The 26869-nt window shown below is 48.3% G+C and overlaps 1 protein-coding gene across 1 annotated transcript; it reads left to right on the forward strand.

The window, feature by feature from the left end:
• Positions 1–220: 220 nt before the first annotated feature.
• MYT1 (myelin transcription factor 1) lies at positions 221–26869 on the forward strand (the record flags this gene model as incomplete). The annotated part of the gene is made up of 17 exons (XM_009705651.1): positions 221–1099; positions 1739–1873; positions 3295–3385; positions 5025–5138; positions 6592–6806; positions 9414–9619; positions 10282–10551; positions 11317–11471; positions 13955–14017; positions 14232–14300; positions 18059–18121; positions 18704–18787; positions 22955–23176; positions 23767–23858; positions 24797–24900; positions 25019–25162; positions 26628–26869. Coding segments are annotated over 17 exons (3047 nt in total), but the record flags the coding sequence as incomplete, so codon positions are not given.

Consider the following 26869-nt stretch of genomic DNA (forward strand, 5'->3'; position numbering starts at 1 on the left):
ATAACAGCCAGGCTCTGGTTTCAATTAAGCTTAAGTAAGACAAAGAGATGTTTACGAGCTTATATAATTACTTTCTTTTGCTCCTTTTTTCTTTTTCTTTTCCTCCTTTCTTTTTCTTTTCCTCCTTTTTTCTCTTTTTTCTTTTTCTTCTTTTTTTTTTCTTTTCCTTCTTTTTGTTCTTTCCCCCCGTTCTTTCTTTTCCTTCTTTTCCCACCCTCAGAGAGAAGCCCAGCAAAATCGACCCATTATGGACAAAACACAGCAACAAGTACGTCTGGGCCCAGCAAGGCCAACTATAGCAGCTATCAAGAAATAATCGCCAACTCTCTCCTAAACCTAGGCCAAATAGCGGAGGAAACCCTCGCCATCGAAGGGCAGCTGCCTGAAGCTGAGCTGCAGGTCTCCAAGCCGCCATCCAACGTTGTGCACCTGGTCCACGAGGATGCGGGAGAGGAGTTGGTGGAGGAGGAGTGCGACAAGGAGATCATCATCCAGACGGAGGATGCGGAGGAAGTCATCGAGGTCACCAGCGAACGCAGCAGCGAGTTGTGTCCGGAGCACCGGGACGATGCGAACTGCGAGGAGTCCTGCAAACTGCAAAAGGCTGAAGCAGAAGAAGAGGATGAGGAGGATGAGGAAGAGGATGAAGATGAGGAGGAGGAGGAGGAGGAGGAGGAGGAGGAAGATGAGGAGGAGGAAGAGGAAGAAGAAGAGGAGGAGGAAGAGGAGGAGGAGATGGCTCCTGAAGTGATCTGTGAAGAAGCTCCTCACACTTCTCAGGACACCCAGAAAAGCCACTGTGAAGGGCAGTTCAGCCCGAAGCCTGAGTACTCGGTTATTGTGGAGGTCCGGTCGGATGATGACAAAGATGACGACGCCCGCTCCCAGAAATCGGAGGTGACCGATGAGTCAGAGATGTATGACATGATGACGAGGGGGAACCTGGGGCTGCTGGAACAAGCCATTGCGCTGAAAGCCGAGCAGGTGAAAATTGTGCGGGAGCCCAGCCGGGTGCCGGGAGAGCATGTAAAGCACTTCCAGGTGGACGAGAAACAGAGCAAACCGCTGGACAGCATCCGAAAGAGCTACTATGGCAAAGGTATGGGGACAAGCCTTTGTGCGTCTGCTTCCTTCCCATCCCCACTGAAAAAGCTGAACTTGTCTGCCCAGCCCCCATGACAACTAGGCTGCTGGGGGGTTTCACAGCCCACAGAGGGAATTTAGCCCCAAATCCTCAATGCCCGGAGGGATGGGGACATCCTAGAGGTCAACAGTGAATGCACAAAACAATGGTGTCCTCTACATCTCAGCAGGGGAACTGCCTGGCTAAGTTGCCTGTTGGCCTTGTAAAATCTCAGCCTGAGCAGTAGGACTGGTTTAAAAACCAAGTGGGTTTTAAAGTAGTGGTAGGAATCCAGCCACAGGAACACGAGGGACTTGACAGGGGCTGCAGGGTCCCCCAGGTGCTGAGCCGGGCTGCCTGCTCCGTCGCTGTGAGCAGCTCCATGCTCCTAGCCAGGTTAGTTACTCAAATTGCTTTGCTGATTTTAATTTTTGAAACTTCCAGTGTTATAATTCCACCTGCAGGAAAAAAAAAAAAACCTCCAACCCAAAGGTTTCTCCCTGTTTGACTGGAAAAGTGGTGGGAAGCATCCGCGGCAATTTTTCTCACCTTTCCACCTCTTCCCCTCCAAATCCGCTAACCTGTTTCCCACCACCCTTTCCCCACAATCCCTAGATCCCTCAAGACCCGAGAAGCGAGAAATCAAATGTCCGACTCCTGGCTGTGATGGGACTGGCCACGTCACGGGACTGTACCCTCACCATCGCAGCCTCTCTGGTTGTCCGCACAAAGACAGGATCCCTCCTGAGAGTGAGTACCTGGTGGGAAAACAAGGGTTGATTAAATTAGTCTGAAGCCTTATTTCCTAGGAGGAATTCACACCTGATGGGTAGAGCTGTCTCAAGGCCAATGGGCACTCCAATTAGACCCAAATGATGTGAATTTTATGACTGAGTCCCTAGCACAAGCCTAACATTAATCCTTGGGGTATAACAGAGTTTCTGGCATGGGATGATGCTTTTCCAAGTTGTTCTGGGATGCTTCTATCCGCCAAAGTGTTCTCGCTCTTCATGGGAAATGCTATGGAGATTACGAGGAAGTCCTACCCTTCTTAAAGATTTTTAGCACCATCCTGTGGAGAATGAGGTCCCTTTCCTGAAAATCAAAATTCTGCTTTAAAAAAGACTGTCCACCTCCGGAGGTGTGTTAAGCAGTTCCCATCTTTACACTGAATATCACATATTTTTCCCTATTTGGGATATCATGTTGGGAAGAGGGGGAAACTCTCCTGTCTTGCTCTCCAAATGTGCTGAAGGTGTTGCCATACGGCAAAGGAGATGAGTGGTTCAGGTTGCACGGGACAGCTGAGCCTCCTCCTACACTCTCATCACTGTAAAATTCACAAGGTGCTATACCAAGATTCATCTATTCCACAGAAAATATTTATTGTCAGCATCATAACAGATTTATATATATATATATGCATAGAGAGAGATTTTCTTTCTACCTCTCTACCAGCACCCTAAGTAGCTTTCCCTGTACTTACACAAAAAAATCAATGTTGTATGTTTATGATAATGGCATAATAGACCAAAAAAAAAAGAAAAAAGAAGCCCTTCCTTATCAGTAATTTCAAAGGTTGCAGACCTGCCATAAGCACAGAACTGCAGGAAACAAGGAGAAAGTACAGCTATCTTCACACAAGCTTGAATGCAAGAAAAAATATTAATAAATAACTAACACAAACTGTGTGCTTTAGAAAAGCTTGCAAATCAAATTATTTTCTTTACTTTTAAGGTCAGCGCTGCAGGAAGCAATAATCCTGAAGATTAAAATTTTATTAAAAAGTCAAACAAAGACTAGTTCTAAGGATAAAAGCAGAGATACAACTTCAATCACTTAAAACTACCTGAAATTGGGAGACCTGGCTCCAAAACAGTGGCGGGCGGGAGGGGCTGGATGGGGGCAATGGGATTGCAATCAGCAGACGAAGAGCAAGCCCAAGCTGTGGGCAGAGATGCTAATCTAGTGCTGACCTGAGCACTGCTGCCTTGTAAATCTTTTTTTCTCTACACAGATGAATTCTAATTACAGCATTTCACATTCCCTGATTTCTAGGAAACCAGCGTACAAGACTTGATGATTTTGTCTTTTCGGTTTTTTTTCCTCTGATTTTTATCAAGTTGTTTTTGCTTCCCTTCCCTTCTCCCCCTCCCCTTCTCGCTCCGAAGTCTTGGCCATGCACGAGAACGTGTTGAAATGCCCCACGCCAGGCTGCACAGGACAGGGTCACGTCAACAGCAACCGCAACACGCACAGGAGGTACCAGCTTTGACTTCTTCTCCATAACGGCCAGGGCAGGGATGGCAGCAGGGCAACCATCCCCAAAAGCCTTGGCTTTACTGTTGCACCTTGGCTTTACTCTTGCACTGAGACACGATGCAACTAAGATGGACAAAGCAGGCATGACCCTAAGGCAAAGAATAATATGGGAAAGCAAGATGGGGCAGTGATTTCTAGCTGGGAAATAGAGCAGAGCAATGCTTCCAGTCTGGCAGGTGGGACTGTGGAGGGGTAGATGGAGGTGGGAGTGCAGGGAAGGGGTGTTTGGCACTAGGGAAGCAGAGGGTACCTGGTGGGGCTGAAGGGAGGGTGACGATTGTGTTTAGTGGTGTGGCACTGTGCAGGATTTCGAAGAATTTCCACAATATTTAGGCTGAAATGATCAATGAGCTGGGAATTTAGGTCCTCTTGCTGTAGGACCTCAACCCAGATGTGGTCAGGAGGGGACTGCCTTTTGGGACCTGTAATTACACCCCATGCTCTGGCTTCGGTTAAACTCGAGCACTTTTACGAACAGGAAGGCTGCAAGTGGAGGGGATGGTGCACTTAAAAGCTAGAAACCTTCCAAAAAGCCAGGCTAGCTTGTGCTACAGGGATGAGCTCATGAATTTATGATTTACCATTCACTGCACTTGAGCTTAATTGGCAGAGTGATGGCTCTGCGCAGGTCGATGCGTTTGCAGGCGTGAGGTGAGTTTGTGTCGTTATTCCTTCAGCCGTGGAGGAAGCTGGTGGATGCTTCGTCGTCGTCGCAGCTGCTAGAGGAAAATTAGGGAAATCTGCTTGGTTAATTGAGATGCTCAGCTTGGTGCAGGCAGCAAGCGATTGCAGTGAGATCGAGGTGATCCACTGGTGTTAGTGGGTTATGGAGCGAGCTTTGGGCACAGGGGTTTGGGCTGAGACTCGGTGGGGTCAGAGCCCTGAATTTCACAGGGAGCTGGGCTGGGATTCCCTCGGTGCTGACTGCTCCGGTGATGAAAGTGCCCATGATGGCTTGGGGTCAGCTGGGAGCATGCGGGCTCTTTTGGGGGGGGGGGTTATCTTCCCCGAGCAATTGCCATAAGAGCCAAGCTGTCCCAAAGAGGCAGAGCCAGGCTCACGCGTAGGGCATGTGTGAGCAAAAACCATTACAGCCCCCCACCTCCCCCCGGCACCGATGTGCTGGCAGTCATGCACATCAGAAGTGCAAATGTTTCCCTGCAAGTGCCCCTCAGAAGGCTCCCTTCAAATGGCCCCTGCAAAAGATCCAAATAAATACAAATCAAAAATTGAACTGTTAAAACCACTCAAAGAAACCAGCCCATTCCCTTCTGCCCCGGCTGTGTCAGCACAGCCCAGGGGCTCTGCCTCCTTGATCAACCTCCGCGCCCTGGGGATGCTCCGAGGCTCATCCTGGAGAGATTTGGCACTTGATGTTTGGCTGCTTTGCTGCTTGCCAAGGCTAAAAGTAAGCTAGGATAATGACAATAAAAAAACGTTTAAATGCGTACCCTTTTCTCATGGGCTCAGTGCAGCTCTGGGTCTCTGAAACGAAGATTTTCATCCTCATCCCTCATGCTTGGTTTCCTTCTCTCTTTTTTTCTCCTCCTTTTAAAAAAAAAACAAAACCCTCCCACAGTTTATCTGGGTGCCCCATTGCTGCTGCTGAAAAATTAGCCAAATCGCATGAAAAGCAACAAACCCAGTCTGGTGATCCTTCGAAGACCAGCTCCAATTCTGACCGGATACTCAGGTAAATGGGACGGCGAAGCCCAGCGCCACGTAACCGGGCTGCCCCAGCCCTCCCTGCCGTGCCACGCTCGCAAGAGCAGCCGTCACGGCTCCCTCCGGCTGTATCTTGATACTGCTGAGTCCTGTTATTATGATCATAGGTCTCGCCAAGGTGGGGAGATATTTAATTGATGATCCCAGGGAGGGCATTGAGGACAATGAATTGCTTCTGTAGCATCAATTAATGCTGAGGCTACAGGCCAAAGGTTTTTACCAGTGCAGCAGAAGGCATTTGTGCCGATTGCTCTGCAATGCAAACTGCCAGAGAATGATGGCTATTATATTAGCATTATAAGTAGGGTGGGCTCAGGGAGGGGGAGGAGGAGATTTAGGCTACACATAAATCACTTGATGGCAGTTTCGCGTAAGTCCACCTGCTTTTCTTCCTTCGCCCGCATGGTTCAGAGGAGAGAAACCTGCCACTCATTTCCAAACCAGTCGCATTTATTTTGTTATTTCACCCGTCTCTATCTTCCCGGGAGAAAGGGCTGTCTCGCATTAAGGATGTCCCTGATAGATGCTGGCTTCCGTAGCTGATGTGATTCATGAGGCTACAGATGGATTGTAATATGGTTAGTTATTTTGCAACAAGAGCAGGATAAAAACCGCAGTACAAGCCCTGAGCAGCACTTCCACAAAGGCATCGAGGTCTGATTAATTTATTTATTTGCTCCCCAGGACTGCTGAGCACCCTGGTGCACCAGCACATGGTGCTTTGGAAAGGCCATTTAGGGCGATTACTTATTTATTTGCAGCAGAGCCCACGCCAGGCACAGAGCGCTCTGAGCACATCACGAGGATGGTCCATGCTCCAAGGAGCTCCCGCTCCGAGGACTCGCTGGTGGAGAGAGGTCACAGGAAGGAGAATAACAATAGGCCATTTATATACAATTTATATGCAAGACAAATTGATTAATGATAGGCAGCCCAGCAGAAGCAGGTCTTTAAGAGGGACTCTGCAGGCAGGGGCGAGGCCCTGGTGCCTTTGCAGTGACCCTGCAGTGGGGAGCGGAGCTAAATTGGGGTCCTCGCACCTCTGTGTGCCATCTCGTGTCATGGGTCCCATAGGTGAGCGATGCCCAAGTTTCTGCTGCTGTTGGAAAATGCTGCCATGGCAGCCTGCAAGAATATCGTTTTGGATGTAATTGACACCTCAGTGTTTTGCTTAAAAAGAGAAAAAGAGGAGGGGGAAAAAAAAAAAGGGAAAAAGGGGGAAAAAATAAAAAAGGAATCTAAGACCCAAACCAGATGCAGACTTGCTGAGGGAGAGCAAAAGGGCTCTGGCTGCCTCCTCTTCCCCAGGAACCCCTCAGGGACAAGATGCAGCTACACCTCCCCATCGCCTCTGGTCCCCTCCCAACAGCCACCTCGTCAAGGAAAAGAGAAATCATTGTTGCTCGTTGTTTCATCCTCAGGCCTATGTGCTTTGTGAAGCAACTGGAGATCCCTCAGTACGGAAGCTACCGGCCCAACATGGTCCCAGCAACCCCCCGGGCCAACCTGGCCAAGGAGCTGGAGAAGTACTCCAAGGTCACCTTCGATTATGCAAGTTTTGATGCTCAGGTTTTTGGCAAACGCATGCTTGCCCCAAAGATTCAGACTAGCGAAACCTCACCTAAAGCCTTTAAATGTAAGTTGGGAGCAGGGATGGGCTGGGTTTTGCATTTTCTGCCTTTCTCAGCGTGTCGCGAGGCTCTTGGGATCGCGGCTATGGGGTGATGGGGAGAGTAAAAAAGACCCGCTGGATCCCTCCTGCTACTGCAGAGCTGGGGGAGAAATGGGGATGGGGAGGCTGAGGTGGCTCCCGAGGTGTGCACCTTTGATGGAGCGAGGAGCCCACGGCTGCCGCTAAAGCTTTGCTTGGGGGAGAGTCACTTTGGCTTCGGCTTTAGGAAGAATTGCCTTGGGTGGTGGGAACATTAATCTGAGCAATGTCTCTAGGTGGGATAAGTTACACGGTTGTCCTCAGTCGGTCCCCGTTGCTTTGCAGTTCATATCTATCGATCTGTCTCTCCTCATCCTGCTAAATGGATTACAGTTTTCTTCTCTTCCATCTTATATATGACCCACTCCACCCATTTGTCTTCTCTGCTGTGCTCTGCTCTCTAGCTCTGCTACCTATCGATCACCCACCTCCTATCTCCCAGCTCTTTCCCATCGTAGCCACCCACTTCTGCCCAGTACCGAGGACCTTGCACTGGTTACAGCACCGTGCAACGAAAGTCTGGGTGAAAATGAAATGGCCAAATAAACCCTGAGGAGCTGGGCTGTCAGGAGCCTGCATGGGGACACAGCCCGCTGCAAACTGATGTTAAACCTCCCCCTTCCCTTTGACACCAAATGTGCACCTGAAGACATCTTTTTGAGATAAAAAAAAAAAAAAAAGATTTAGGAGCCCAGTTTGCAGAAGTCAGCAGCCTCAAGAGGGCTTTCTGTCTGGCTAATCCCACTTCTACAATCCTGTTTAATCCTGATGCAGCTGCTCTCTAAAAAGTGCTCGTACTTGAAAGCATCCCAGTTGTTGCACTACAATGGAAGCGCCCTTTATTACAGTACTAAATCTGTAAAGGATCAGACAATGAAATTGGATGGAGGCCAGAGAGCACAACTGCCACTGTCATCCTGGGTTAGGGCTGATGGAAAAGTAATTTGTTTCCCAGCACAAGTGATTCTCTTGCTGAATAGATTGTGTTATTTGCAATATTAGCAAAGAATTTTCAGGGTAATTGTACTGACAAAAATAATTCCAGCGACCCACTAGGATAATCCCTTCTATTTTTTCTCATCACTTATTTTACTAATTTGCTGATTGCGAGTCTATTAGTGGTAGAAATACTTACGAAATGGAAAAGCATCGCTGAGCCTACGGTGTGAAATTGAAATTGGCATCTCACGGTCCTGGATATTGTCAGGTTGGGCTGGCAAATACCTGCACCCTGCCGCAAAGACATGGATTAAACCGGACTCGAAAACAAGCAGCCGTACACAAGAATAACCATTTGGGCAAACCTCCAATGAGTTAATCAAAGCGACAAGATGAATATGATTGCCAATCATAGCAGGGAAATCTGTTCCTTTCACCGAGAACTTATTTTAAAGAGATCTTCATCCAGAGGGATTTATATGCCCCTGCATGTGTGTGCATAACTCCCATTAATGTCAATACGCATTATATACGCACACAACGAGGAATAAAGCAGTCCTTGGGAAGATTAGCATTTTATAGTGTCTTATATTACGAGTTTGTAATGGGAATAATGAAATCGCTTTGCTCTGTAGCCACATCAAGCAAGGTTGTCTTGCTGCTTCGCCATCGTCGGGTCAAAGCTTACAAGTCTTCCCTGGGTGATATTCCCACTGAAGGGGGGCTGTTTTCCCCCCAAAAGAGCATAGTAAAATGAATTATGAAGATTTTGCTAATCGATTCAGAATACAATGCCGTGACTGTTCAAAGTCAGATGATTCCCCTGTTTGCACCCACCAAAACTACTGACTTCAGAGGGATTCTGTGTGGGTCAGGGTCCTCCTACACGGGACCAGGGTCAAGATTAGGGCAAGTTTTATTGTGGGTTAACCCTGGGAAAGACTCACTGTCCTTTCATAGGGTGTAAAGAGAAATTGCATCTCCAGGATTGCACTGCTGCATGCTCTGACATACAGGAGCAGTGCAATGGCATGGCTGCGTGCGGCAGTGTAATAAATCCTGTTATTCAGGCATATTTAAATGATATGTCAGCTGTCAGAAAATCCATATTTCACTGGTGCCATCGTTGGAAGCTCGTATTTCACAGCTATGGTTTTGCTATTAATGTAGTTTTTTAAATTGTAAGTTTTCAAACGTGCTACAAGAAATCTCCCCGTAAGTCAGCTCTGCAGATAAGTTATGAACATACAGAGAACAATAAAAAAAGACCCAGGAAGCTTCTCTAAGCTTTCTCCTTTAACCGCTTCCACCGAGGAGTAGCTTTGATGAAGAAAAGCCCTCATGTTTTGGGGACTTGATGGCAGAGTCAGTTAATGAATTAAGTTTTCACACCGAGAGACCATTGCACGAGTCGCAGCCAGCACCGCTCCTATTGCACATCCCAGGCAACAAAATTGCCCGTGGGCTGGCAATAACGGCAGGCTGCTGCTGGATCTGCCCGTATGTGAGCTGTGTCCGACGGACTGAACCTCTCACCGCTGCCCATTCCGGTTATACATTAGCCTTGTGTTGTTCCTTTTCTTTTTATTCCAGCCAAACCTTTTCCAAAGGCCTCTTCCCCCAGCCACAGCCCCTCCAGCAGTTACGTGAAGAGCACTTCATCTTCCTCCACAGGCTTCGACTACTCCCACGACGCCGAGGCTGCGCACATGGCTGCCACTGCCATCCTCAACCTCTCCACCCGCTGCTGGGAAATGCCGGAGAATCTCAGCACCAAGCAGCAAGAGGCCCCCGGCAAGGTGAGCCGAGCGTGCCTGGGGACCACCGCTCCGCCACGCAGCAGCGGGGGTTAAAACCTGAAGTTTGGGATGGGAGAAACACCTTTTTTTAGCCTTCCTTTCATTTTAATTTTTAAATACAGAGGGACTGCAAAGACTCATCATGTATCAAGAGGTAATGTTGGCCCTTAGTGTGTTATGGAGATGCATCGTGGTTCACATTACCCATCTGAGATGAGCATCGTTCCCAAGCAGAGGCTCAGAGCTGGTTTTGGGTGCTCGGTGGGTTGTATCTGATGCCATTTGAGATTCCCCAGTTGCGTCCAGGCTGACCTCCAGCTATTTTTCAGAGAAACACAGGTTTTCCAGGTGTCTCATGTTGCACCCCCAGCCTTGGGCAGATATCTTAGATGCCATGGGGCATCTTAAGTGGCACTAGATGCCTGTGTTCAAGCAACTGAGTCAAAATGCCATGTTGCTGGTAGTGCAGGGGTGCGTTTGCATGGCATGTTTCTGAAATATTTATGAAAGAGCATCCCTTTTCATTCAGTTCCTTCTAACTGACTGTGGAGAGGACGGGACATGAATAACCTGCTCCCTGCACTGCAAAGGACAATTGGGGCAAGATCCCCGTAGGGAGTTGCTGGCAGCTGCTAACCTTGGGCATGTTTCCAACCTTTCAGTCCATGGACATTGAGGTGGATGAAAATGGGACTCTGGACTTGAGTATGAACAAGCACCGCAAACGGGAGAGCACCTTTCCCAGCAGCAGCAGCTGCAGCAGTAGTCCCAGCATGAAGTCCCCAGATGTGTCCCAGCGCCAAAACAGCACCAGTGCCACGAGCAGCACCATGACCTCCCCCCAGTCCAGCCAGACCTCCCGCCAGGATGAATGGGATGGGCCCATTGACTACACTAAACCAAACCGTCAGCGGGAGGAGGAGCCAGAAGAGGTGAGCGGTGACTCTTGATGCTTGAATAACACCTCATGGGGGACTGAATGCCGTGTTTGCTTGCACAGTTGTCCTATTTTCCCCCAGAACCCCTAGTTTGTCCTTTGAACCTAGGAGAGAAATATTATTGGCTTTGTCAGTGCTGTCAGATATCAACTGTGGACAGTCAGGCAGGAGGCAGATGCTCTTGCATCTGTTGGGGTGCTCTTGCGAAGGAAAAATCCACCACTTGCGTTGTCCTGGGTCTGCAGTGCTTTCTTAGTTGTAAATCCTTTCAGCTCACTTGCACCAGTGGTGCTCCTGGTGACATTTCCCAGGATGATTTATATCTGCCATTAGCAGATACGGCCCTGCATGCCACAAACATTAACCCTGCAGGTGGGGGAACCCAGCCATTACCTCCTGGCTGGAGTGAGCGTCCTGGCCGGGGAAGCAGCACATTGCCCCTCTGCCCATGGGGAGGCGGGTGCTGCTGAGGATGAGTATGGGGGGGATCGCACTGATCTCCAGGAACTTGGGAGAGCCAGGTGTAAATCCCTGTACAGATGTGTTTTACACATTTCTCCTATAAAAGGGGGAAATTACAGACTATTGGATCTCTGTTTTGGGTACTGCCAGGCGCTTGCAGAGGGCTCAGGAGTGTTGGCAATGCTGCACTAACTCTTAGCTGGGATGAACCTGGGATCCTTTCCCACCACAGCTCAGCAGCAATGACCACCACTACAACCACCACTACAGCTACTTTTTCTGGCTGTTTTCTTGCAGTCAGAGCCTGCTGCCCACTCTTTTGCCTCCTCGGAAGCTGATGAGCAAGAAGTGTCGGAGGAAAACTTTGAAGAACGAAAATACCCAGGGGAAGTAACTTTAACCAACTTCAAGCTTAAATTCCTCTCCAAGGACATCAAGAAAGAGCTGCTCACGTAAGTCCTGCCTTCTTGTCTCTTCCTCCAAAATGTGTAAAATATGTACCCAGCACAACCAGGCTGGTAGGAGACAAAATTGGTTAGCAAATACATTTTAAAAAGTAGAACTGTAGTTCCCTTTCTTACTGTGATTGGTCTTACCTCATCTAAGCAGTTCAAACAAAAGCTCAAAGCGAAACCCTATCCTCATACAACTGCTGATCATGGAGGCAAAATACATTCCCATATGGCCTTGAAATTCTGCAGTGATGAAGGGAACTGTCTAGGGAGCTTGGTGCTCTCAGGATTCATGGATGGGGCTGTGGAAACCTCCTTGCAGGGCCTGTTTTTGCTGGTATTTTCCTGCAAGAATGTTTCTGGCAGAGTGATGGAGCCTGCCCAACCTCCCGTCCCCTTGTTTTGGGACACTGGGTGATGGTTTGGAGAAGAGCACCCAAGGGATCTCAGTACCTTCTCGATGGGGGTGTTGAACCACAGGGTGCTTCGCTGGGAAGATGGGACTTGTTGGCTGCTTAACGTAATGGGTCCCATCACCGTGATACTGCAGGGCTACGAAATGTGAACGAGGGCTGCAGCAAGGCTGCCGTCACGCTGCCTTTTACACTGGAGAGAGATCCTAACCCAGCTCCCATCTGTATTCATGGCATTGGGTGGGGGGAAGTATAGACCCAGACCTATTCTATTAGATGGGAATATTGTTCTGCATCCACACTGATCCCCAAGCTAACAGTTCATGTTTAAAGTCTGACCCAAACGCTGCAGCTTGGACCTGGCTCTGATCTAATGGCACGTCGGGATCAGTCTGGAGGTTGTGATGAGGAGGTGTCCCCTCCCAGGCATCCCAGCAGATCTGTTGTTCTTGGCTTCTTTCCTGTACGTCTGACCTTCCTATGTGTTAAACAGGGAAGAGTCGGCAGGCATCATTTTGCTGACCTTGTACAACGTAGCTCATTATTTGGCTACGCAGGCAGGAGGCTGAAGGAGCAGACAGGCGGGGGGGGGTCCGTGGGGGCAGAGCAGCCGCAGCATCTTCCCTGAATGAGCAAAGCACAGAGCAGCTGCCCCAGTCAAAGCTCTAAAGGCTTTTTTAAAACCCAGCAACGATGTGAATAGCAATTTCTGAGGTAGAGCCCTGAAGTCCTCCTCCCAGGTAGAGAAATTTCCTAAATGGAAACAGCCCTGGAATAAATAAACGGTGTCGTGGGCAGCCCTGAGCCTTCTCTCCCCATTTAGCATCCTTGTTCATTTCTGGCCCAAGGGCTGCAATGAATTAGCTGTAGTTAACTCGGGAGCAGACTTGCCCGTTGTGTCTGTTTGATGCTCTGTGTCTGGGTGTAGTTCTTGGGCCATCTCCAGGTGCTGATGGCCGTTGCTGTGAAGGTGTTCCTCACCTCTATCTTCTCATCACCCTCCTGTTGTTGCACGAGTGGGTACCATGTAGCAACCCATCACTGCTGCTTAAACATCTTCGTATCAGTGCTGGCTCTAGGGCTCACTGTGTTTGTGTGGGTGTTGTGGCTGTGAAAAGGACTCAAGGGTGAGCAAGGAATAGGTGCAGCTCCGAGCATCGACCTGCTGGGCCAAACTGTCCCAGGATATCCCCGCAGTGTCCTGGGATATCCCCGCAGTGTCCAGGGAGAACCCTGCTCTCTCGCATACCCCCTGGCCTCGAGTGGGCAGAGCACAACTGTGCCAGAGCCTCACTGCTCAGGCACAAACTGGATTTTATTCCCTGGACACGGGGAAGGGAAAGCACCTTTTCCCATCGCCCACGCAAGGGCAATTCACAGGGGAGGCAGCGGAGCGGGACGGGTGGGAAACGCAGCCCGGTGAAGGCAGCAGGCGGGATGCGGCAGCTTCTGCCTTCCGCCGTTTGGGACCCCCCCAAGCACGCGACTCAGAGGTTACTTTTATTCCCTTTCTGGAATAAATAGGGTTTTCCAGCTTTCCTTTGCAGCTATAAGGGCTAAAAAAAAAAAAAAGAAAAATTTCAGAAAGCTGAAACCTGGTGCTTTCAGGGAATAAGCTGATTCCCACAGCCAGAGCTTCCGTATTACAAAAATCATCCAAATTGGCAGCACCCAGGCGGTGGCGTCCGTTCATGCCACCCAGCAGCTGCTTTAAATCTCCCACGGCCATCCAGCAAACCAAGGAACAAAGTATTTGGAACACTTTCTTCACATTGGCCACAAATTTTTTCAAATTTTTTTCAGGATCCTTGTGATCTTTTGGGAACAAAAAAGGGAGGAAGGGGAGCTGAAAGGGAAACAGCTGGCTTATTTGCATGCCAATATAAAAACACACGCCGAGGTCCGATGGAAGGAGCTGGTGTAAGGGGTCTGGCACGAGGGCTGGGCTGAGCCCCCCACAGACAGACCCCAGGGGGGCTGAGCTGGCTTTGCAGATCCGTGGCTCTCGGGTGAATCCCTTCTTTTCCAGCACTTACACTCCTTGTTGTTGTTGTTGTTGTTGTTGCCCAGTTGCCCAACCCCAGGCTGTGACGGCAGTGGACACATAACGGGAAACTATGCCTCTCACCGCAGGTGGGTTCACCTTTTTTTTGTGGTTTAGACTCTAAAGACAACTTTTTTTTTCTTTTAGTATATTTTTTGACCATGTGGATAGTTTGGTTCTGTTTCCTCCCCACCTTCTGTTGCCCCTCTCCCTCCCCACGCCCCGACCCTTTTCTTTTTCCTTTTTTCCTTTTTTTTTTTTTTTTTTTTTGCTTATCCAGATATTCCATCTCTTCTCTTTCAGCCTTTCTGGTTGTCCTCTTGCTGACAAGAGCCTCAGAAACCTCATGGCTGCCCACTCTGCTGACCTCAAGTATGTTTGCGCTCAACTTGGAACTCCTTTTTTTTCTTTTTTCCACCCTTTTTTCTCTCTTCCCCCTCCCTTCCCCCCCTCCTCTTGCTCTGCTTTTGCTTCTCCATCCCCTCCCTTCTCCTTTCAAAGAGTCGATCAAAATTCGCCTGCGAGGAGCTCTGGTGGAGTCCAGCCTGTGTTGAGAAGGGGCAATGGCACAGAGGAAGGCTTATTTTGGGGAGGGGGGATGACGGCAGTGATCAGAGATAACCTGGACCCCTGGCAGCTTTCCTTGGGGCACTGTAGACATGTGCTATTTTCTTTGTAATTTGGCATCTTTTCCCAAGCTCTTGTTCCCTCGTTTGTGCCATAGCCCTTTTCATTCAACATTTTTGTACGTCTCTCAAATAATCCAAAGCCCAGATAAAGGCACACGCTTTGGTTTTGGGTAGAGATGCAGCTGGGAAAATATCACCAGGACATAGCAAAGCCAGCTCTTTTGGAGAACCTGGGATGCTGATTTAATGCTAAATTTTAGGGGCTGTTTGGGATGCAGTGACAGAGGTTCCTTTGGAGGAAAGCTAATTGTGAATTTTTTTTCAGCATCTCTTCCACAGAGCCAGCCTACCTTTGGAGGCTGATTCTCCTCTGAGTCCCCTGCTTTGCTGAATGTAGTTTCAGGATTGTTTAGGCATCGAGATATTCATAACTGAAGAGCCTCTACTGAGAGTAAAACCTCATGGAGGACTTCACATTGCACAGGCTCATCATGCAAAAAAAAAAAAAGTCCTGTGTCCTGTATGCAGTCAGTGATGTTTGGAGCCATAGCAGAGTCAGGTGGGAGCCCCTTTGGTCATTAAGGTGATTGATAAAGTCCCAGATCCCTTTTTGGTGGCCCACAGGACAGCGTGGGTCCGGGACTGACCCGCACTCCACCACCGATGTGGGTGCTGGTGCCAGGAAAAATGTTCGTTAACCGCCTGCTCCTTATCACAGAGGTGGAAAAAATAGCTGGATTAGTTGATATGAATAGAATATGCTAGTGGATGGAAAGGACTCGCATGATTAGCACTAAGTACACTTAATCATGCATTATAGACGATATACATTTTGAAAGAACCTCTTAAGAGAGCTTTGCTGAACTGGTGTTTCTCCAACAGCCTTAAAGGATAGCCAAGTGATCAGGCAATTAACGTTAAAGATATTGAAAGCTGTCAGGAACCGTGCCCATTTCCAGTAAGGGTCTGGAGAAAAAGCAAACAGGGTCGTCCCTGAGACCGAGCATCGTGCCCAGCCTTGCTGTGCAGCATCCCCTGCTCCCCTTGGGCATCCGATGTCAGCGCTTTTTATCAAAATACCGTATAAACCAGGAGATTTCTGGCCAAAACAAAGCTTTTTGATGTTATTTCCCAAGTACTGTTTTTCTTCCCATGTCCTGGTGAGGATGGGAGCAGAGAAGGGAAGAAGGGAAGAGGATTTGGAGATATTACAGATAGCGCAGTCGTAGCTTTTCACAACTTCAGATAAGGCCATGTCAGTGTTTCTATTATAAATTCTATTTCAGGGGTTAATATCCCTGATACAAAAAAAATAGCTCCAGGCTAGGACATGTAATAAAAGGTCTCTGTCGGTATGATTTGTCTCCAGATAATTAAAAATAAAAATCAAATCACTTCTCTCCCCTCTTTAAAAGTCCTGAAAGGCAAAAGGAGTTCAGTGTTAGTGTTTTCATAATTTCATCCCACCCTGAAGCTAGAACAACAAAGAAAGAGTTTTGCGTTCTACTTTAACAGCATATAACAGGGAAATGTCACAGTCATCTCCTAAATCTGTAATTTCTAAATGAGTTAGAGAATTTGCAGCCTCATCGAGGTCCTGCTAGATGTGTCCCATCTCTTACTGCACCAGACCTATGTGCATTTATGTTTTCTTGGGTCTGACCATGCTGAGCCTTGGGTCTGACTTAGTCTCCCTGCCACCCTTCTGGGACCAGGACATGTCCCTGCTCTCTCACTCTAGGTGAGATGCCATTTTTTTATGGCCAATGGAGACTATTCAATGACCCGCAAATGCCAAATCCTCCCTCAGACCTGGTGCAAAGAGGAGAATTTTGACATTTTTCTGACCAAGGAAAAAAAAGAGGACTTTTTAAAGGGCTATTTTCCAAGCTGCAAAACTAAAGGCATCTGTGGAAATCATTGCTCCACTGACTCTCAGGGGCCAGAGCACCCCAACTATACCATTGCCCAGGCATATTGCCTTTCCCAAAGGCTTTGGCCTCGGGGGCTGCCCGTGCACCACCACGTGTTGCCCATCAGTTCGCTGGGGTGTCCTGGAGACCCATCAATCTCTGCTCTGCTGCAGGGTTCCAACCGGTGGTACCAAACCAGGCACCAGTGGCTTTAAAAATGGGGATGGAAAAAGGAGTAATGAGAGTTTGTTTTCTCATCTCCCCCCCAATGAGAAAGGGCACTCTGAAAGCTTGTGGCCATGCCCTGAGCTTTGCTCGCTCCAGCTCAGAAGTGAGCGGCTCAGCATCTCCCGCTCGTCCCATGGCAGCACGGTGGATTTCCTCCCCTCGGTCTTAATCACTTGATTAGCCCTGGCTAATTGGCAGGCTGGCGCACACGACCTTGGTGAGCGCTCCTCGCCTTTCTTCCTTGTCCCCATGACAACTTTTATGTCCGCCGCATCACCTACAGCGTTCGGAGCAGATCTTTGTGCTCATGGTGCTTCATATCCCCTCACCTTCCTCGCTTCTGCGCCCTTAACGATGTGGTGCTTAACTCAAGCCGTTATCTTCACTGCTGCTCGGTAGGGCTCGCAGCTCCTCTAGCCTTTGTGCAGGTTTGGGTGATCATGGAATTATTCTCCAGGTTTTGCTTCCAATCACATCCCAGAGTGCTGGATGCTTACCTTCAAACCCATGATCATGGTTGCATCTTCAAAGACCCCTTTGTAACAGCAACGGCTGAGGACCGAGGGGCAGATTTTGCACTGAAGCACCAAAAACTGCTGGTGCACCTTGCGTGGTGACCTGGTGATCCCCAGCCCGAGGCCCTGCAGGCAGCTGTCCTGCTGCAGACACCCCGTCCCCTGCCCATGCTGTTACAGAAGGAGACCCCTTCTTGACCTAACCTTTTTCCTTCTATTCCTTCACTAGTTTCCATCAGAGGCATTGGCCGGTTTTGGCCTCTGAGGACCCTCCTGCGGTGGGATGTTTGTTGGCCCTCAGTGAGATTAGCCCCCCCAAGCCACCCAGACCTTCTGTTGGGCTTCCTCTTGGTGATGCCCGAGGTGGGCCCCTTGTCCAGAGCTGAGGCTATTTTTCTGGTTTCTTGTCTATGCTTGCTTCCAGCCCAATGGCAATGGATGGTATGTGCTGTCTCCTTACGGCTTCCTCAAGATGACAGACACTGTCCTGGAGGTCTTTTTTTGGCTCATTATCATCTCCTGACCTGCCCCTTTTGTGAGGATGGGGACAGAGGCTGGGACCCTTGTCCCTCTGCCCAAGAGCAGCCACCCACCGCACTCCCAAGGTCCCCACCTCTCCCCACTGACGTTCCTCTCCAACACTAACATCGTGCAGCAATGCATCGACTTTGGTGCCATGGATATTACAGACCAGACCTTGTTCTTACGGAAGCAGAAGGGGCAGGAAGAAAAAAACCTGCTTCTGTGTTGACAGTCCCTAGATTTCTCTTTGAAATGAGCTGTCACACAGTGTTGAACGTCTGTTCACATCCCCAGGCTAATCTGAGCCTCCCTTTCCTCCGCAGGTGCCCTACTCCTGGTTGTGATGGCTCTGGTCACATAACAGGAAATTATGCATCGCATAGAAGGTAAGATCTCCCTTAAATTATTTTCTCTGTAGCCTCTTTCTGTGTTTTTTTTTTTCTTCTTTTTTTTTTTCCCCTGCAGTGGGCAGAGTTGTAAAGTTCTGAATAAAACATTAATGTTACTGACAACTGAAGCCTATTTTCATCTCTTTAATCTGACTTAGCTTTTTTTGTTTTTGATGTTTCCAGCATCTGATTAGAAGCTCCTTTCAACAGAATAAAAGACAAAGGGTCAGATTTTAGCTGATGCAATGTTCCTGTTAGTAATGCTACCTATTTATGACTTCTATTATCACTTTAGAGCATTAATAGCAGAGATCTGAGCCTTCTGTTTCAACAATTCCATTAAACATCGCAGGCTGTTAGCAGATATCTTCTTATCTAGACACCATTAATTACTGTCCATCTCCCTCAATTTTTTATTATTTTTTTTTTCTCCTGACTTCTCCTCGTGATGTGAAGCTGCAAAACGAGAGAGATCAAAAACACTGTGCCAAATTCAAGGGAAAGATGACTGAAGCGAGGGAATAGCAAATGCAGTGATTCTGCCAGTGAGACAGGCCTTTCTTCTCTTTTTAACCACAGTCTGTCAGGCTGCCCTCGTGCCAAGAAAAGTGGGATCAAGATCACCCCGACAAAGGATGATAAAGAAGACCCAGAGCTGATGAAGTAAGTCTGGAAATGACTCCCGAGTGGAGCCTTTCTCTCTATCCCCTTTGCCTCGCACAGATTTACACGGGGCAGCAGCATCCATCCTGCATCCCCCCTCGCTCGCGCTGCTCGGAGCATCATCTGCCTGCACTGGAGCGGGCCCTGCCAAAGCTCTTCCTCTGGTTTTGGGGAAATTTTTCCCTGATCCCAAAAATGGTGTTGCAATTTTGAAGTTTGACTGGAAAATTGGGCAGTGGGGAGGTAATGGTGTATTTTTTCTTATTTGTTTTGGCGGGTGTGAAAGGTAGGCTGGTAGAGCACCAACAGTTCCTCTCCTACCTGTGCTTTATATAATTCCTAAAAAAACACCGGTGTTTCAAATAAGAGCAAAACCCACAGTCAAGAAAAACGTTGCAGGTTTTTGGGCAGTGATCGGCAGGCGAGGGGTGCCGGTGGGCTTGCTTAACTCCCAGGAACATGGTAGCAATAGATGCTATCCAGCACTGAGTCGGGTCAGGATCTGGTAACCCTGAGTAAAATGCATTTTTTACAGTCTTTGCCATGGCTGAATATTCAAAGCAAACTGAAAAGGCCTTTCTCTGCTGCCTCAGGCTGAATTTTTCAAAACACCCCGGGGGGTTATTTCTACTGGGAATGGAGATTTTAAATCCCTTAGTCTACATCAGCAGCTTTCATTTGCTGTGAAATCCATTTGTCCTGACTTTTAGCAAGCTCGAGCATCACAGGCTCAGCATCCAGGGACTGCCACGAGGTTTGGGGTTTCTGTCTCGACCCCTCACACAGCTACAGGACATCAAAGCCTTTACAGCAGGGCTGGGACCAGCACTGACTCCAGAATCCTGTTGTTTGTCAACCCAGAGCATCCCCAGCCTTTCCAGAGTCTGTCCACTTATCCAGCAAGTGCAGGTGGAGAGGGGTAAAAAGAAACATGGAAAAATTTATCAACTGCCTCCTAGAGTTTCCAGATGCCCATGAGTGCTGGCATATCTGGTCAAACCCCTTTGGCTCAGGAGACTGTTCCCAAATGCATCTTTTTTCCTGCTTTTAGCCCTAGGGTAGGTCTGGCCCTTGCAGAAGAGCAGAGGTGAACACCTCCGTGTACCCAGGTTTTGCTCTGGAGCAGAGGCTGTGCCGGAGTGGGAATCAGTGGGTGCGGAAGAGCCCTGCGGGGGCTGCGGGAAACCGGGACGTGCCAGCCGGGGGAAGGACGTTGAAGAAAAAGATGATATTTGAGCCATCTGCTCTGTTCTTACTCCTCAGTCTACAGGAAGGAAAGCCTCCCAGTTAAATGAGCCGTGTGATAATTAGCAGGAGTTAGTGGAGTTTATTAAAAATTAAGCAACCTACTCAAGAATCTGTAGGAAAAAAATCCTTTTTTTGGCTCAAATGCACTAAATTGCTGGTGGCATTGTAATGCTGTGCCATTAACCAGTAACACAGCGAAGGAAAGGACAAGCAGCAAATGCTATCGTGCAACTGCCAGCTCTTGCATATTTGCTTCTTTTACGGCAGTCGGAGGCTGCCAGTTGGGAGGTCACCCCTCTCCACGTTTTCCGTGGGGAGAGGTGTCCTGCGGGGCTGGGGAAACTGTGGCTTTGCTCATCCTTGCTTGCCCCATTCAGGGCTGGGACCGGTCGGGGATGTGCCAAGCGGCTCCCCCGGTACGGTTTCTCTGCAAAGAGGTGGCTTCCCAGTGCAAGGAGAAAGGGGCTTCTGTACGGTTGGTTTGTTATGGTGCTTGTATTGGAACACGGGACGAGCTGTCAGGGCATCCCCAGCAGAATGATGATCCCCACCCCAGCATCCTCACCAGGGGCTGGGTCTCTCCTTGTCCACCCTAGAGGTGCAAACGCTGGGATGCTAAAGTGGCAAGAAATGGGGCTGGAACATCACCAGAGCTGGGTTTTTCTGAGTCCTAGAAAGCCGATGCCGCCCACCCCCGGACTGGCCTCGGAGGCTCCGTTGTGGCTCTGCTGCTCCGTCAGCAGCGGGACCGTGGGCGCAGGCAGTGCTGGTGGGCTGTGAGGGGCTCTGCGGGACGAGGACGTAAAGGCATTCCCCAACATCCCGCAGCACAAGCAGCAACCCCTGCTCCTCCGGCACACCCAGGAGAAGCAGAAGCTCCTCTGAGATGTGCAAAACAACACAGTACAACGATCCCTTCCCTGCTGCCTTCCCCCAGCCCTTGGAAATCTCGTGCTCTGCCTCTCGCAGCAAGGTGCGCCTGCTGCGGGTTTGCACTAAGGAGCTTTGGCTCTAAATCCATCCTCCGTCTGCACCCAGCACCGCTTGGAACCCGGCCGAGCTTTCCACATCGCCACTGAGGAGAAAGTCATTTAGTCCCTGTAGGTTTTGCTGTTCATCCTTCAAGTAATTTGCTCCAGACGTGACTGAACAGATCACCTCAACCTTCAGCCCAACCCTGGCATAAAACGGAGGCATCCACCCATCCACCGCTGCCTAATTGATCAAACACTACTGGTGCTTCCGTTAAATAATAATAATAATTTGGAAAAAAAAAAAAAAAAAAAAAAAAAAAGCCCAATCCAGCTGTTTTGCACAATAAGGTCTGGTTTATTTTCTAACAATGAAAATGTAATGAAAGTTAAATTAGCAGCGTAAAATATGTAACAGTTGGGCTGTAACGGCTGCATACTAAATGCTGGGGTTTGTCTCTTTCTCTCTTGCTCTTCTTTTTTTCCCCCTCTCCTTTTCCTCCTGAGGATTCAGTAATTTGCTCGTGATCATATAAAAGCAATGATGTTATGAATTTACTGAGGATCCTGCTGGCAGGGATATTATAAGTGAATTGTGCTGCATTTGCAGCTGATTAAAATCGAGATCAGCATTTTTCAAATTATCTTGGGAAAAGGCTGGGTGTACAGCTCCCCCGTTCTGCTGTCATCTCCCTTTTGTACGAAATGTAAACAATCAGGGTAATCATTTCTGCGGTGAAACACAGCTTGTGATTTTCAGGAGCAGCTCAGCGGATATTTTGCTGGGGAAACTTGAAGTCCCTAATTGCTTTCAAACCGAGGACACGGAGGTTATTTTTGCCATTTCTTACCTACTTCCACCTCCCCTTTTTTAGAGTAACCTCCCTCGAGTAATAAACTTTTAACTGTATTTATAATTGACTAGCATCTTTAAACAAATGCAAACCACAGCAGAAACCCTAATAGATACACCAGGCTTTGTCAAATGGCTGATTTATCGAGTATGCCGCTAGGCAGGGAGTTTGCAAGCAGGGAGGTGCCTTTTAGAGAGGCACTCATCCTCCTGGCAATTAGCACAAGTTGTGTCAGTGCTTCCATGATGCCCCTCGCAGCTCCTGTAATGCTTTAACCGGCCATAAACAGCGGCAGAAGCACGGGGGTGGGAGGGTTCGTGCACTGCCTTGATGGCAATTCCCACTTTTATCCCCTTGCGAGCATGGGTTGATCTCCAGGTAGATGTGACCCAGGAGGAGGAGGCGAGCAAGGCCGTACCGCGGCTGTGGGCTGAGCGGTGCCCCAGGGTTTATTTGTGCTGTCTGGTGGGGCATGGGCTCAGAAACCCCTCAGACATTCTCTTTGCAGGAGCAGGTTTGCAGCTTTTCGGTGCACAGGTTGCAGCTCCTGGGTCAAGGACTGGTTCACAGGGAAGAGTTGTGTCCCAATGGGCACAGACAGTGTGCCTAGATCGCGTTGATTGTGCAAGTGCCAGGTGATAATGTTGATGACCATGGGTTCCTCAGCAGTAGCACCAGGCAGAGCCAGCTGTAAATGTGTGATGGTTCGGTGTGAGCGTGTTCAGCTTTGGGGTACGTCAGGGTCCCACTTCAGGCAGTCCAACCTGCCGTCTTGGTCCTCAATGAGGCACCAAACACAGGGTTTGGGACTCCACTGGGACCTGCTCTTGCTGCAAGTGTGTGTGTGATGTGTTCTCCACAGACTTTCCCTCTTGCAGGATTTACCGTGGTTGTCTTTGGCTCTTTTGAAGGGGCAGTCGTAGCTCTTAGTTTCCCATCTGCCATTTCCATCAACCAAGCCTCTACCCTGTAAAGTCCAGAGATCCCCAAATGTGAACGCCATCTTCCCAGGCTTCCTTGTTCCTGCTCATCCCTAATTTCCTTACGTCCCTCATCATTCCCTGGCTGTAATTTTTGGTAATTCCTGTGCCCAGGTGTCCGGTTCCTGGCTGCGTTGGGCTTGGACACATAAGCGGTAAATACGCCTCTCACCGGAGCGCATCAGGGTGCCCTCTCGCAGCCCGCAGGCAGAAGGAAGGATCGCTCAACGGCTCCTCATTTTCCTGGAAGTCGTTGAAGAATGAAGGCCCGACCTGCCCTACCCCGGGCTGCGATGGCTCCGGCCATGCGAATGGGAGCTTCCTCACTCACAGAAGGTAAATCACAGGGTTAAAATCATCGTGAGCGTGACAACATTGCTGTGGACTGACCCATCTGCCTGTAGATGCTGCTTGAGCATCGTTCAGCTCTTCAGGCAAGGTTCAATGGTTCAAGGTTCAAGGTTTTGATGTTGACCTCAGTCAGGTTGCTCCAAGGTTGGAGTTTCCTTCATGCAAGAAAATGTGTAGTTGTTTTAGTATTGCAATGGTGAGGTGTGGATTGGGCAAAATAATGGAAACTGATACTATGATGTCCTTCCATTAGCATGCCAGAACAAGACTTGGGCACCCCAAGGAGGGGTTTGATGCCCACGCCAGCCAGACTTATGTCACCTTCCTCACCTGGCATACCCTCTCTTTTAGGAAACAATGTGTTTTTTAATCTTTGTTCAAACAAAATTGCTCTGACTTTATAAATGGGGAGTTTTGTGGCGTTAGTCATAAAGCAATTTCCTCTGTACCATAAAAGACTTTTAGAAGAACCTTCTCGCAGCATGAACTCCACCAAATGGTACACGCTCTTGTTGGGAACATAAACACCTATAAATACCGAGAGTTTATGAAACCCATTTTTACTTGATTTTCAGTTTGTCAGGGTGTCCAAGAGCTACTTTTGCTGGGAAGAAAGGAAAACTCTCAGGGGATGAAATTCTCAACACAAAGTTCAAGACCAGCGACGGTAAGGATTTTCACTCCTTTTACCTTGCAGGGGTGTCAAGGTATTGAGCCTGTATATCTTTTTCTTTGCAGACTGGGGAGGTTTCAACAACTGAAATCTGGTCACAGATTTGCAAGGATATCATGTGCTATGAACACTCATTTCTTGGGTTTCCTGGCTGCTGGGGGTGGCGTGGTACCACCGGCACCGCTCCCTGAGGGACACACTGTGAGGGAGCAGGTGAAAAGATAAAGAAGGAGTTTCCGTAGTGAAATTGAAGGCAAAAAAAAAAATAATGCTGAAATCGAGATAATTTTTTTTTTCCCAAATATTCATTGGCATTTTTACAAATCCCTTGCAGTCGTTCAGCAATTTTCACCTATTCAGGGCTTTTAATCCTGAGATATTTCTGGATCTGGAATTTTGTTAGCGATAGCACTTTGCATTTCCAGTGCTATTACTGAGATTTCTGTGGTATTTGACAAGGTTCAGGCATTTAACTTGGATACTTATATAGTTTGGAACCTATAAATACCGGTACTCTTCTAGCAATATTACTTTATTTTATGAACCTTGTAATTTCTAATATAGACATGCATTAGTTTTTTAAATGGCATCTTCCCAAACTCAGGACCAGAGAGAGTGACCTGAGTTTTCAGGGCAATCAATCAGCCTTGCAGGGTGTGGGGATGTGCTGGACTCCAACTGCTATGCTGTCGTTTGCTTTTACATTTACATATTGACTTATTAAAATATCATTTAACTGTGATGATAAAAACCTTACTAAAAAAAAAAAATAAAGCAGGTGAGATGTGCACCCTGTTTAGAGGATGTAAAAGCAAAGGCGAGAACTTTGTGAGTGGTGATGTCTATGCAACAGGATGGGTGCCGCAAAAAGCCCAACATTTTTGCTCTTCCCGCAAGCATTTTCTGACTGCCCACGACCTTCCCTCCTGCAGTTCTGGAGAACGATGAAGAGATCAAGCAGCTGAACAAGGAGATCAGTGAGCTGAATGAGTCCAACTCGGAGATGGAAGCAGCCATGGTGAAACTGCAGTCACAGGTTTGTGTGCTTGGACGTGCATCGAAGCCCACGGATGCATGGCCAAGCCCCTTGCACGGGTGGTGGTGGGTGCCATCGCGTGAGGGTTGGTAACCCTGCCGCGTTCTTTGCTCTGCAGATCTCCACCATGGAGAAGAACCTGAAGAACATTGAAGAGGAAAACAAAATCATAGAGGAGCAAAACGAAGCCCTGTTCCTGGAGCTCTCAGGGTTGAGCCAGGCTCTAATCCAAAGTCTTGCCAATATCCGCCTTCCGCACATGGTAAGAAACTTTGACAGCGCTCGCCCCAGCCGGCGTGATCAAGGGAGCTGTGCCAAACCCAACTCACGAGAAGGCTTATGTACAATTAAAGAGTGGGAGAATTTCTCTACATACACCTACGTGTCCTTTATAAGATCAGTACTTTTGCCTTATCTCTGAAGTTTGCACTATATCTCCCTTTTGTTGTCATTTTCTGCTGATCTCCCTTTGTATCTATTGTTCTGTCTCATTACATCTGGGAGCATTATCACAAAATAGGAAACTTTATCAAGGGCACCCAGTGCCTTTTAGGCTAAGACAGCACAAGCAGAGATCAGGAGGGATTGGATTTCAACGTCAGAAAGATCTTACAGCTCCTATTACAATGCAGGTAGTTTCAATTCAGTTTTGAATAGCTGGCAGCCAGAGAATAGCATTCTTAAAGAGAGGGTATTTTGTTTAATTTAACAAGGTCTAACAGCCCACAGCATGTTACCACAGAGTTACTGCAAAATGAAAAGACCGCATTAAAATAGTAAAACCACAAAAGGCTATTAATTACCTTCTCTCTATTCCCAGGAATGTAATTACTGTTGTCAAAACCAGGTGTGTGGAGGGGGGGCTCGTGTTGTTGGGGAAGCTGTCCTCTTACAACTCGGAAAGACCATCGCAGTGATCAGAGGAATGAGCTTTTGATTTACTTTTTCTGCCATCTTTCTTTTTTTTTTTTTTTTTTTTTGGGAATCCTTTTCATTGGGGTTTGTATTTAAATTCAGGCCGGTTGGAGAGAAGCCATCCTCCAGCAGAGCAGTTTTGGATAGTATTCACCCAGCTGCCTAACTGGCAGAAAACCGCTCGCTGAGTGCTTTTTTGCAAAGTATTTGACACATAAAGGTCAAATAAACTGTTCAGCAAATATTTCTTCAAGGTTTCAGGCAACTCCAATTAAATAATGCCCACGAGACTTGTACGCTCATTTTATTCCTGTTCTTTTTCTGCCTTCTCCATTTGTTTTTTCCCCATTAACTCCAAGTTAGATAGTCGCAAGATTTCCACGATGCCCCTCAAAAGCGAAAGCCGTACCGCAGCAGCGTGCTGGCGTGGGCAGGAGCAAGCCCAAGGTGACCGGGCTTCTGTCCTACCTTTGCCTTTGATTCCCTCCGTGATGTTTCAGCACTCCTCTCATCCTCTGGTCCTTCATTTCCATGGCTTAATTCAGCCTCAAGCCTGTGAAGCTGCCTGCACACACTTAACCTGATGCTGTTAATAGTTCTAGGAGGCCAATGCATAAAATTAAGGACCTAGTTAAGATCTGGCAGGATCAGGGGTTGCACAATGAGATTCCCGTACGTACAGCACCGCACACAAAAAGGCTCGGATGCGGAGACCTTTGGCTCTTGGTACATACACAGATTAGTTGCAAAGAAACATCTCAGCCTCTTGCCGCTCCACTACTAATGCTTTTATTTGGCTTTTTTGGCTGCAGGAGCCAATTAGTGAGCAGAACTTCGATGCATACGTGAACACGCTGACCGACATGTACACCAACCAGGAGTGCTACCAGAACCCGGAGAACAAGGACCTGCTGGAAAGCATCAAGCAAGCCGTCAAGGGCATCCAGGTTTAGTGCCGTGGGACTGAGATGACAAGTGAACAGACTGTAAGATGGAACTTTCCCTCCAAGTATTCAGGTTTACAAGTTAGAAAACTTGTTTAATGAATGAAAAA

The sequence above is a fragment of the Cariama cristata genome, unplaced genomic scaffold, assembly GCF_000690535.1.
Source record: "Cariama cristata isolate BGI_N322 unplaced genomic scaffold, ASM69053v1 scaffold11738, whole genome shotgun sequence".
Lineage (NCBI taxonomy): Eukaryota > Metazoa > Chordata > Aves > Cariamiformes > Cariamidae > Cariama > Cariama cristata.